At 38.0% G+C, this 10,956-nt stretch overlaps 1 protein-coding gene across 4 annotated transcripts; it reads right to left on the bottom strand.

Moving 5' to 3' along the window:
- Window positions 1-911: 911 nt before the first annotated feature.
- On the bottom strand, window positions 912-10,261 carry traf3ip3 (TRAF3 interacting protein 3). Of its 4 annotated transcripts, XM_088408398.1 has the most exons (15): window positions 10,111-10,261; window positions 7,811-8,013; window positions 7,660-7,714; window positions 6,519-6,624; window positions 6,377-6,425; window positions 5,499-5,526; window positions 5,401-5,430; window positions 5,199-5,294; window positions 4,217-4,288; window positions 3,737-3,895; window positions 3,430-3,567; window positions 3,224-3,359; window positions 2,608-2,741; window positions 1,482-1,592; window positions 912-1,375 (listed from the first exon to the last, which is right to left on the bottom strand). In XM_088408398.1, exons 2-15 carry the CDS (start codon window positions 7,987-7,989, stop codon window positions 1,175-1,177), a joined length of 1,494 nt encoding a protein of 497 aa, XP_088264524.1. In that variant the 5' UTR covers window positions 7,990-8,013; window positions 10,111-10,261; the 3' UTR covers window positions 912-1,174. The 4 variants fall into 4 exon arrangements, with proteins under 4 accessions (XP_088264524.1, XP_088264522.1, XP_088264523.1 ...); XM_088408396.1 differs by having other exon boundaries at window positions 7,660-8,013; XM_088408397.1 differs by lacking the exon at window positions 4,217-4,288 and having other exon boundaries at window positions 7,660-8,013.
- Window positions 10,262-10,956: the final 695 nt, after the last annotated feature.

Here is a 10,956-nt window from a genome sequence, read left to right as displayed (position 1 = left end):
CCAGAAAAGAAAGGAAAAACTCAAAATCCCAATTGGGGAAAAGAAGAAACCTTCAGAAGGGACCACAGGTGGGAGGAGCCCCCTCCAAGCTTTGAAGTTCAACAGGTTGAAGTGTATGCTAAGTGTATTAAAAACATACACACATTGTGCCAAACATCTAGAGCAAAGGTGAAACCATTGGGTTGTTTCACAAATCGATACCATGAGTAGATACATTCATTTGCTTTACAGGTGGGATGCCCCCTGGTGGCTAGTAAAAAAAAATGCAGATAAGCCACGCTGGACTTTTGAAGCCGCAGGGCTCAAATCATGAGAAAAAAGTTGCGGTTTAAATTCCGAAAAATACGGTAAATAATTTCTGGCCTGGAATATTTAAGTGTTGTTCTGGTAGAAACAGTGGTAAAACGATTCATTGAAAATCGGTTATTGCTAATACTGTGTTTATTATAATCAGTCTTATTATTTCATATGCATCTTCAATTATAAAGCTTACATTACAATTTATTGTAAACTATAAAAGCTTCATTAATATTAGAGCAGTGTTTCTCATACTGGGGCGGGCCCCCCTGGGGTGGCGCAAGCCTTTTTTTTTTTCCTCATTCTTCAGCTAGTACTTCTCCCATATCATCTTTATCCTTAATTTCTGATTGAAAAGTTTGACTGACTTATCTGATTGTTTTGTTGACCTTCCCTCTAGTGCAGCTCCATCTAGCGGATGCCTAACGCAACCCCAGCTACTGCTGTAGCTTCTATTCTTTGCGCCTTATATTGCGGTGCATTTTATAAATGAAAAGAGTTTCGAAATATGCCATAATTGAAGGTGCACCTTATAATCTAGTGCGCCTTATTTCGGAAAATACGGTACATGAATTTCAGCCTGGTCCCTTTCCGAAAAAAGCAGAGAGAAACTGTAATGTGCAATAAATGTATTAAATACATAATATATAATAAACAAATATAATATTATATTACAAATATAAATACATAAATAATATAATATAAAAATACATAATAAAAACAACCTATTAAAAAAACAACTGCAATGTTTTATTGTAAAAAAAAAAAAATACATTTTTTTACTTCACACTTTAAATTTCTAGGAATCCACAAGAAACACCTTTAAATGTATGACATTTGAAAACCGAAGGATGGCGATCCTTCATAAGCAAGATGGTCACACTGGCCTACAACAGCCCGAGTTTTTGGGGAAGGTCATTCGCATGAAAAAATTCTCCAGCTGTTTCTCAACATCCCAGTAGAAATCCTCCAGTTTCTCCCTGAAAATCGGATGCCACGGCTGCAATATGGCAACTCCCACCGCAGCCCAGAGGAGCAGAAGAAGAAGAAGTGGAATCGTGCACCGACTCCATCGGGTCTGAACAAAGAGGAAAGAAGCGCTTCATCTGCTGCTCGGCAGGTATCCCATCTACTGTCCGTTTTGGGCCAGAGGCGGCCTAAAGCGTCCGTCGAAACGCGCTTACCGCTTTGCTGCGGCCCAGTTGCCCGAGCTCTTCCCTGCACTGCGACAGTCGAGTCTGACTGGACTCAAACTCCTGCTTCATGAAGTGCAGCTCGGTGTGCAGGGCCTCGCACTGTGCGATCGTTCAAAAGGAAAGGACGTTTCATGTGTTAGGAATCAGGGACGAAGTGTAAAAAAAAATATGACTGGAGTCACTTCAGTTTCTTGATCTGCCGCAAAAACACAATATCAATGTAAAAAAAAAAAAAAAGAAAAAGATACATTTGTAGGGGATTTAAAATGAGATTCGATCAAATAACATTCAATGCCATAGACGTATTTTTACGTTTTTAAGAGTGCAGACATTCAATCCCAGTTAATTGTTCTTATCTTTAAAAAAATAAAAGTGTTAAAACAGCTGGTTCTAAAGTAGTCAATGATTTAAGATGATTAAGTACTTAGGTAATCAATTACTTGATACATTTAAGTCATCAGTATGGAGTACTGTAGTACTTTAGTACCTATAGTATCTGATTAGCTGGGTACTTCTTACCCAAAGCAATCATACTTTAGTACTTAATTACATACTTTACTTCATGGTAATCGGTTACTTTAGTTCTTTTAGTACCTAAAGTTTTCACAAACTTTATGTCATAAATTAATCAATATAGATGCACTGATTTAGTTATCAATTACTTTATGCAATTAAGTCCTAAAGTAACAAAGTTTTTGGTAAGAAGTACTAAAGTAATCAATTACTTTGTACCTCTAAGTAACATGTATGGATTACTTTAGCACTTTAGTACCTAAATTAACTGATTATTTTAGTACTTCTTATCATAAGCAATCACTTAATGAAGTACTTATTACATAAAGTAATTGTTAATTAAAGTATTAATTAAAGTAATCCGTTACCTTTGTACTTTTACAACCCAAGGTTTTCGCCTACTCTAGTACTTAAGTACCTAAAATAAGTTAGTTAGTGAAACTAGCTCAGCTACAGCCTGTAAAAAAAAAAAAAAAAAAAAAAAAAAAGTGCATGTTGTGTTTACATTTGCACGCTAGCTTGTTATTTTTCCTGCAGTGTTTTCAATCAAAGATAAAACTGCAAAATTCCTACTGGTCATTCTATTTTGCCCTATAGTCACCTCTTTCTCCTTGCAACGAAGCTCCTCCCGAGTTTGATGAAGATGCTCTTCCACATCACAGGCCGGCTTCGGCTTTGCTTCTTCTTCCTCGGGTGTGCTCTGAACACTCGCGTCCCGTTTCTCAATATTACGGTCTAAGAGAAAATTGGATGTGTTATTTCATGAATTTACCTAGTGGTGAGGAGGAACAAAGTACAAATACTCAAGTGAAAGAATCAAGTATGTCTTATTTTTTTAAAACTATTCCTGAAGTAAAAGAGTTGAAGCAGTAAAAAAAAAAAAAAAAAATATATATATATATATATATATATATTTTTTTTTTTTTTTTTTTTTTACATAAGTATCGTAAATTTTGGACCATCAGCCGCTACTTTTTTCTCATGCTTTGAACCCTGCGACGTAACATTTTCCACAAAACACAATGTGATTGTTAGAATACTGCGCCAACACAACAGTAACACGCCAGATTGTGTTTGCTAGTGAAGAGTGCCCTCTGGTGGCGAATAAAAATAGTCTGAAAAATACGGTGTATGTATTTTGCGTGAATACATCTGCAGCATTTATACAGGTCATGGTTTTCCCCCCTGCATAGAACAGAGGAGACAAGAAATCCTACCACTGGAGTTCTGATCTTGGTCCATCACAAGTTGGTAGTATTCATCCTGCAGGCTTTTGTTGAACAGCAGCTGGTTGTTCTCTCGTCGCAGGGACGCCACTTCCTCGCTCAGCGCGGCTTCTCTGGCCCTGGACAGCTGACGTACACGACGGGCGCACTTGACAGTCGAAAGGTCGGAACGCTGGTAGCGCGTCTTACGGACCAACCTCAATCTGCGCTTCCTGCTCCCGCGCTCGTTGGTCGCTGAGGTCCAGCTCCTGCCGGAGTTTCTGACCGGTGAGCGTCATCTCCTCGTAAAGGCTCTGCAGCCTCCGGAGGTCGGCTTTTGCGGTGGTCAGCGCTTCCTGGAAAAGCCGCGTCAGCTCAGAAATGGATTTGATGAAAGAAGGTCTTCAATGAAAGGAGGTCTTCAGCATCCTCGGTACGTATGACGCTTTGTATTCTTATATTGCTATTCAATGCCTGTCATTTTCCGACACCCCCACGTAAAAAAAATGATCTAAAACCACGTACCTGGGATTGGACGTCTGGATTCTTAAAGGACATAAACGCGACAGTTTTGCTGAGCTCATCATTCTTCTCACCGGTGACCCTCTGAGTCTTTTCCTCGAAGGTCATTCTTTGTTTCTTCATTTGGAGCGCCAGTTTCCTCGACGCCTCTTTGGGAAACCTCTGCAAGGATATGAATGGCGCGCGGGATGGCACTCTTGGTACTGTTAAAACTAAGTGGTCGTGCTATGTTGAACTTTGATGTCACCGTCTGGGTGAAATTTCAGCTCCCTGCTGTTTACTTCCAATACTTTGCCTTTGTAAAACTGAAGGATTGGACAAACTATCACACAAGGCTTCAAATTTGGTGGTCTTAACTATATAATTGAAATAATAGTGTTTTAAGTTTAGTTTTAATCCATTTATTTATCATTGCTTTGAGGTATCACTGTCAAAATGTGAAAAATATGCCAGTTTTTTTCAGTTTTTTTTTTTTTTCTTTACCTGTAGGCAAGCTTGCAACTGTGTCTCCAGAAACTTGATCTTGTTTCTCAGCACATCCTCACTGCAGCGAGCCTGCGGGTTGAGCAAGGAAAGGACGAGCTATCGTGCTGCATCTTCAAACGAAATGGGTCATGTGAAAGAATGATAGTTCATAACAAAATACGAGGTTAACCCTTGTGCAGTAGTTTGTCCAATCATTTGATTTTTACGCCAATTTAAGCATTGGAAGAAGACACTAGGAGCTGAAATTTCACCCAGATGGTGACATCATGTCAAAGTTTAGCTCATTCAATGCCAGACATGTATTTTCACGTTTTTTAAGAGTCTGGACTTTAAATTACAGATACTTAAGTATTGAATTGATATTTAAGTACATCAAAGACATTAATTTCCAGATACTTAATTACTAAAGCCATAATTCAGTATCTCCATACTCCTAACAAAAAAATGTGAAAATACATCTGTGGCATTGAATGAGTTGAAGAAAATGACCCAAAAACTGTCCAAATATCGCACAAGGGTTAATAATACTTTTCTAAGTTGAGTTCTAAGTGAAAACCGTATATATATATATATATATATATATATATATATATATATATATATATATATATATATATATATATATACATATATATATATATATATATACAGTCGTCAAGATATAAATATATATATGTGTATATATATATATATATATATATATATATATATATATATATATATATATATATATATATATATATATATATATATATATGTATATGTAATTTAAAACAAAGCCACTTGTACCCTTGCCCCGCCCCTTCCTGTGCAAGACAGTTGACTTGCGCTCATCGGTAGGGGCGAAAGCGAAGGCAGGAAACCACAGAGCCGCTCGGCCTTCCTGAGGTGACAGCTGCCGTTCCGCCGCCGCTCAGATGACGAAACGCGCCTCGGCTGTCTTAAAAGACGTTTGCGTTGATGGAATGGTGCCGCTTACGTTCCAGATTGTGTTTAAGGCGTTCTGCAGCTGTGTGCAACACTCCTGCAGCGCTGTCATTTTTTTCTTGATGGCTTCCTCCCTCCACAGGCCCTCCTTGATAAAGGTCGAATCGAAGTTGAAAATTAATGGACGGAGTTCACACAGCCGTCGGGTTCACATCAATAACAACGACATGTAGCGTGGAAACAAGCGGACTCACCTGCATGTAGTCCTGTAGCTGCAGAATACCCTGGAAAATACAAATTGAGTTACCATGTCGTGTCCATACATAAAACAAAAAAGTGTTTGTGAACTCACCGACTCTTCGATGGTCACAAGGCCTGACCTGCAGAAGTGGTAAAAAAAAAGATTATCTGACAGTTTTGGGATGACTATGGAAATACTTGACAACGCCGTTCGCTATTTGATAGCAAAATAACCCAGGAAATAATAATAAACAGCGCCATATTACAACAGGCACTAGGACGACACTATCTGTTCAAAATGGCTGCAGGTTATGTGATTATTTTGATGTTTAACAAATTCAATCCTGAAGAGTTTTCCTTTTTTTTTTCAAGAGTCCAGACATTCAATCCCAGGTACTTATTTTTATAGTTTGTATTCCTTCTTGTTTATAAATCACCAGCAAAACTGTGGCCATCATAAGTATTTGTACAAATGATAATATATTTGTATTTTTGCATATTTAGAAAAGCTCAGTACTATACAAACCAATTATTTAGTGTTTTTAAGCCTTTTTTGCGAGCCATCACTCGTTTTCACTGAAAATTAAACCTCCAAAGTATATTTTGCATTTTCACTCATCTTTCGAGGCCAACAGAATAGTGTGTGCTGTATTTATGAAAACATGGGTCGTATCATATGATTGATTTCCATTCCTTACTTCGAATTGCATGTAGGTAATGTCTGTGTTGTATGTGCGGAAACACTGCCATCCAACGGTCACGGTTAGCATTACAGCTCTCAACTGGCTTGTATAAATTGTGTCAGCTTCCCTCCATAAAAAAAAAAAAACGTATTTGACTAGAATTTTATTATTTATTACTGTTAAATCTGCAGTTGCTTCCGAAGGTTTTTTATTTTCTCCAGATGGGTTTTTTAAGTTTTTCGTTCATCTTCTGGGCACAAGAATTTTGTCTTTGGGATTGAGTGATATAATCATCTTAAACACTCACTGTGTTTGGACACTGGCTTCTCTCGTCTTTTGGTGGAGCACGCGTGCAGCTTGGTAAAGATAAAAGTGAAATAATTTGATTCAACAGTGTGAAGCAATGCTGCAATTACGTCATAACAAGTACTCGGTACTTTATACTTTACCTTTCGGCCAGCCGCCATCGTTGCCGTTGTCCGATTCATGTGCACTCTTTTCCACCTTGATCACGTCCACGCAAGCTTCCTCCTCCTCCATCATCTTCCTCATTAGCTGCAGGGGCGAGAAGAGGATGTGAGTGTGTTGCGTCATCACGTTTGCGTACAATACATCAACGCAACACATTATATTTCGCTGTACTTTTAACAATTTTGTTTAAATAGGTTGCTACTTTTTTGATTTACTTTTTGGTGGACCGTGAACCAGGGAGCATGAACTCTTTTAATGCAATTTTTTGAAAAAGAAAATCTTCCGGGCAATTTCAAGAATTCTCATAGTTTTATTTTAATGTTGATTTCTAATTATTTCAGCAGTGACAAAATAAAACAATAGCATTTCTCCTGATGGTCGAAACTAACTGTAGATAATAAATAGTGACAACAGCATCTCGTAAATTCCAGATTTTTATTGTTGTATATCTTTTGATCTGCCACAATAACAACATGTATTCAAAATCAAAATAAAAACAGTCTGAAAATTGTAGGAAAGATTCAATGTATTAATTAGATCAATTAATGATGAATCTGAATTATTTAATCTCAATATTTAATCATCTAAATATTTAATAAGTTTATTGTTCTTAATTCGTCCACATTTTTTCATGTTTCATGGAAATAAAACAAACACAGTTGCCGTCAATGGCGCTTTTTGATAGAGTTAACATTGACGTCCTTTTACGTTAGTGGCGTTAATAATGATAGCAAAACAGATTTGGAGAAGCAAGATATTGACCATCCATGTCGTTTTTACAGATGTTTTTGTACATTCGCGGCTATTGCTTAAAAAAAATCCACAGGTTTTGAATATGCAAATTCTCTCGGAAATATATATAAAAAAAAAAAAACAAGACAAACAATGAGGATTGTTTAGTGATGGATGCGTTTTGCAAATTGTCAAAACGGAATTGCACACGGAGTTCAAACTATTCACGCATTTCACACGTGAATTGAATCGTTTTCTCAAAGCACAGAAGAAGAACGAGAAGTTGTAGCCGTCTTCTGCGCGTTCACGGAAGCATTTGCACCCAAGTAGAGACGCGAGAGCGCTTTCGCCTCCGGTGATGTCAAATGATGAAAGCAAAACACTTACGCGCTCGTCCGTGTCACCAAGGCTGCTTTCCCGGCTACCCATCCACTCTGACGTGCTCCACGGAGGAGAAGAAGAAGAAGAAGAAGAGGAACAGCTCGCGGAGCTACTTGTCTGCGGAGGCAGCGACCTCCTCCTCATGAACTCCACTTGCCTCTTGTTCTTCAGCGTGTCTTTGATCAACGCCGTGTCGCGGTCTCGAGCGGGGATCCGGCATGACGTCACGTTCGTGCGTCTTCGTAGCTGCTCATGTTTCTCCGCTCTGATCGCCGCTTTGCGATCAAAGTCTCTCGCGGGGGACACTTGGAGTCCACGGAGAGGAGACACGTCCATTACCCGGCTCAACGAAGCCGCTGCCTACACACGCACAAACACACGTACGGCGAAGCACGCGTGCGGACACATCACACGGTGACTAGGGAAAGCAATTTGAGCGTTTACGCCATGTCGTCAAAATCCAGCTTGATGTCCATGCACAACTGCATGGGATGCTCTGGTGGGGGCTTTGTTTGCACGAGTAACAGGTTTGGCGCACTTGAAGGACAACGACATGTTCGCGAACGCTGCTTCTAGTTTATGGGGAAAAATTGACAGTTGCACTAGTTGAGCACAAACTGTCCACTAGTGGCCGCTTTTTCCGAGGTAGTAAATTCTAACTCCTCCATTCCAGAATTGGAGGACATTTTACGTCCTTCCAATCAGATTTTATATAATCCATACACAAAATACTAAAACATGCAGTTTCTGAGTAAATGTACTCGTCCTGAGCCAAAAAAAGAGAGAAAATAATGCTTAAAAATAGTTGTATAAATACTAAATATGTCATGTTCAGTTGGGATTTTATTGTCGATTTCTCTGACTCTTGTTCCCTTCCAGGTGTTGTGCGTTTCCCTAATTAGTCCTCTTGTATTTAAGTCCCAGTTTTGGTTCAGTTATTTGTCGGGCCATTGCTTTTTTTTTTTTTTTTTTGCTGTTATACTGCCACCCTGCCGTTCCCCATGAATAAATCTGTTGCGACCTTGTCTGGTTTTGTTCCCTTTTTACTCCTGCCGCATTTCTTTATTAAAGCTTCTTCTTTGGAGTTTTAGGTCCACCTTTCCAACACATCTCACCATCATGCCGCACAAACTTGTCAAGTTTGGACACTTTTATCTTGTCCCACACTCTATATGACCACATCTTAAATGAAACCATTCAAATGGACATTAAATGCCTCTTTTTTTTTGGTATTATTGCTCTCTTGGATTTCTTTTATTAACATTTCAAATAATTGTTATTCATGTTACGTGTGTCCCACAACATGCATAAAACCCTGTTTTTTTTTTTCAATCCTTTTTGGTATAGTAGAAGAAGAAAGCAGAGAATCACATGATATACTAAACATGACATCATCAACCAGTTTTCCAAAAGAATAATTAGAGCAAAGGAACATCCTCTCTTATTTTTCCTTTTTTTTTTTATATCATAGTTAACCTTGACTGAATGTTTCACTCTACCTGGGAGTAAGAGTAAGACCATTTCTTTTTCTTATTTACAAAATTAAGTTTCTCTGCATGGTCAGCATTAAAAGCTATCTGAACCCAGTTACTGTAACTAAAGTAAATGCTTTTATCTATTCATTTATGAAGTCTCCAAGTAAAAAAAATATACCATTGGTCTTTAAGCTGAGCTAATCAAGTCATATCATGTGAAATTTTAACAAAGTTACTCAGTAAATCTAATGTAATGCTTTTTAAAACCACGGTAGGAACAGTAAAGCTTTCTTGTCAAATTAAGAGAAAATTAATTGGAACATTATCACTAAATTTCGGCATAGGATCCAGAAAAAAAGACATTTCATCATCTATACTCTTGAGTTGCTGAAGAAAATACATCTAGATGCACTATGAATCAATCACACACATATAGCTCAGCACTCTGTTTCCAATGTTTTTTTCTTTCACAAGAATTTGCTTTGTGCATTTTAGGCTACTTAGCTAATATTTCATACGTCTTTGAGAACCACTTACTGCAAGGCCAATTCACTTACTAGTACATGGACTTACGTAAACATGGGTATCAAAGATTTTGAATACATGTTTATTATAACTCAACAGTTGTTTAATTGACCAAAATGGCAAAGCTGATTTCTGTAAATCCTGCAGCATTCCAAAATAGTATCGATAATAAAGGCAGTTGTGCTGTATTGAAGAATCTTTTTTGTTTTTTTAATATATATAAAATAAACAAGAGGAAACAACACAAATTAACACAACATATCGCTATAATGCAAAAAAGAAAATGTATGTATGCAAAATGCATGTCTATATTGTTTGAATATTTAATCGGGCTAACCAGTGTTTGTGTAAGTCATGCGTATCTCAGTGCTGAATCTTAGAAGTTGACAAATAGTGAAATGTGCAAGTAAATGTCAAAGAAAAGTTGTCAGAATGCAGAAATGAGAGGGCCACCTACCACGCCATCCCATCCGCACTGGACCGCTCGCTCTTCATGCAGCTAATAGGAAATCATCTGTTTCTCCCTCTACTTTTTGAAATGGAGATGAGGTCGTATGGTCTTTCTCACGAAGCTTCCTGCTGAGAATAATTTTTCAGGAAGTGTAGGGGACGACTACGTCATCTGTTCCTCTATCTCAACAACCACTCGTGCCAAACCGATACATTACCAGGGTGGGGCCGAAGATTACAGATAGACCACCCCGCTGCCATAGCATTTTTTTTTTTTTTGGGGTGTGTACTTTTTCTTATGTTGCAAAACTACGAATTCTTATTTGTGTTGTGTGCATCACAAATATACAACACAGTGTGAGAGTTCAGGGATTATATTTGAGAGCATCATGATGAATAAAATGGGCATCGAGTTTTCGAATTTTTGCCCTCTGGTCGGCGCTACAGAGCTTTAAGAAACCTGACAAACAGACAGCCTTTCTTCAGAACTATTAATAATCTGAATAACAACAAAACAAGAACATAAGGACAATAAAGGTATTCTATTTGCAACAGTTTTGCGGTTGGTGGTTTGAAACTCGGGTCCCATCTCTTCGTGTGGGATTTGAATGTTTCTGCTCGTGCTCAGTTTATTCCCAAATTACAAAAACCTGCAAATTAGGTTAACAGTTAATTAACCTTTATGAACCAAAGTCCGTTAGGAAGGCTTCAACTCAACAAAATGAAAATGTTATTCTGTTATTAGTCACCGTGGTGAATAAGAACAATATTAGAATCGGCCATCACCATACAATGTCAGATTAAAATAGCATATGGACAGATATTTCATTAATCATATTTACGCTTGTAAATT

The sequence above is a fragment of the Hippichthys cyanospilos genome, chromosome 2, assembly GCF_059441005.1.
Source record: "Hippichthys cyanospilos isolate Australia breed blue-spotted pipefish chromosome 2, RoL_Hcya_1.0, whole genome shotgun sequence".
NCBI classification, from domain to species: Eukaryota; Metazoa; Chordata; class Actinopteri; order Syngnathiformes; family Syngnathidae; genus Hippichthys; species Hippichthys cyanospilos.
The sequence above is the reverse complement of the archived record's forward strand: the minus strand, read 5'-3'. Positions and strand labels throughout refer to the sequence as shown.

Bases quoted from the DNA above. Each gene is read 5' to 3' on its own strand.
- traf3ip3 (XM_088408396.1), bottom strand. From the start codon at position 7,989: ATGGACGTGTCTCCTCTCCGTGGACTCCAAGTGTCCCCCGCGAGAGAC. The intron at 2,742-3,223 runs GTAGGATTTCTT...ATTTTCTCTTAG, and splicing joins CCAAGATCAGAACTCCAGTG to ACCGTAATATTGAGAAACGG. The intron at 1,376-1,481 runs GTAAGCGCGTTT...CTCTTTGTTCAG, and splicing joins AACTGGGCCGCAGCAAAGCG to ACCCGATGGAGTCGGTGCAC.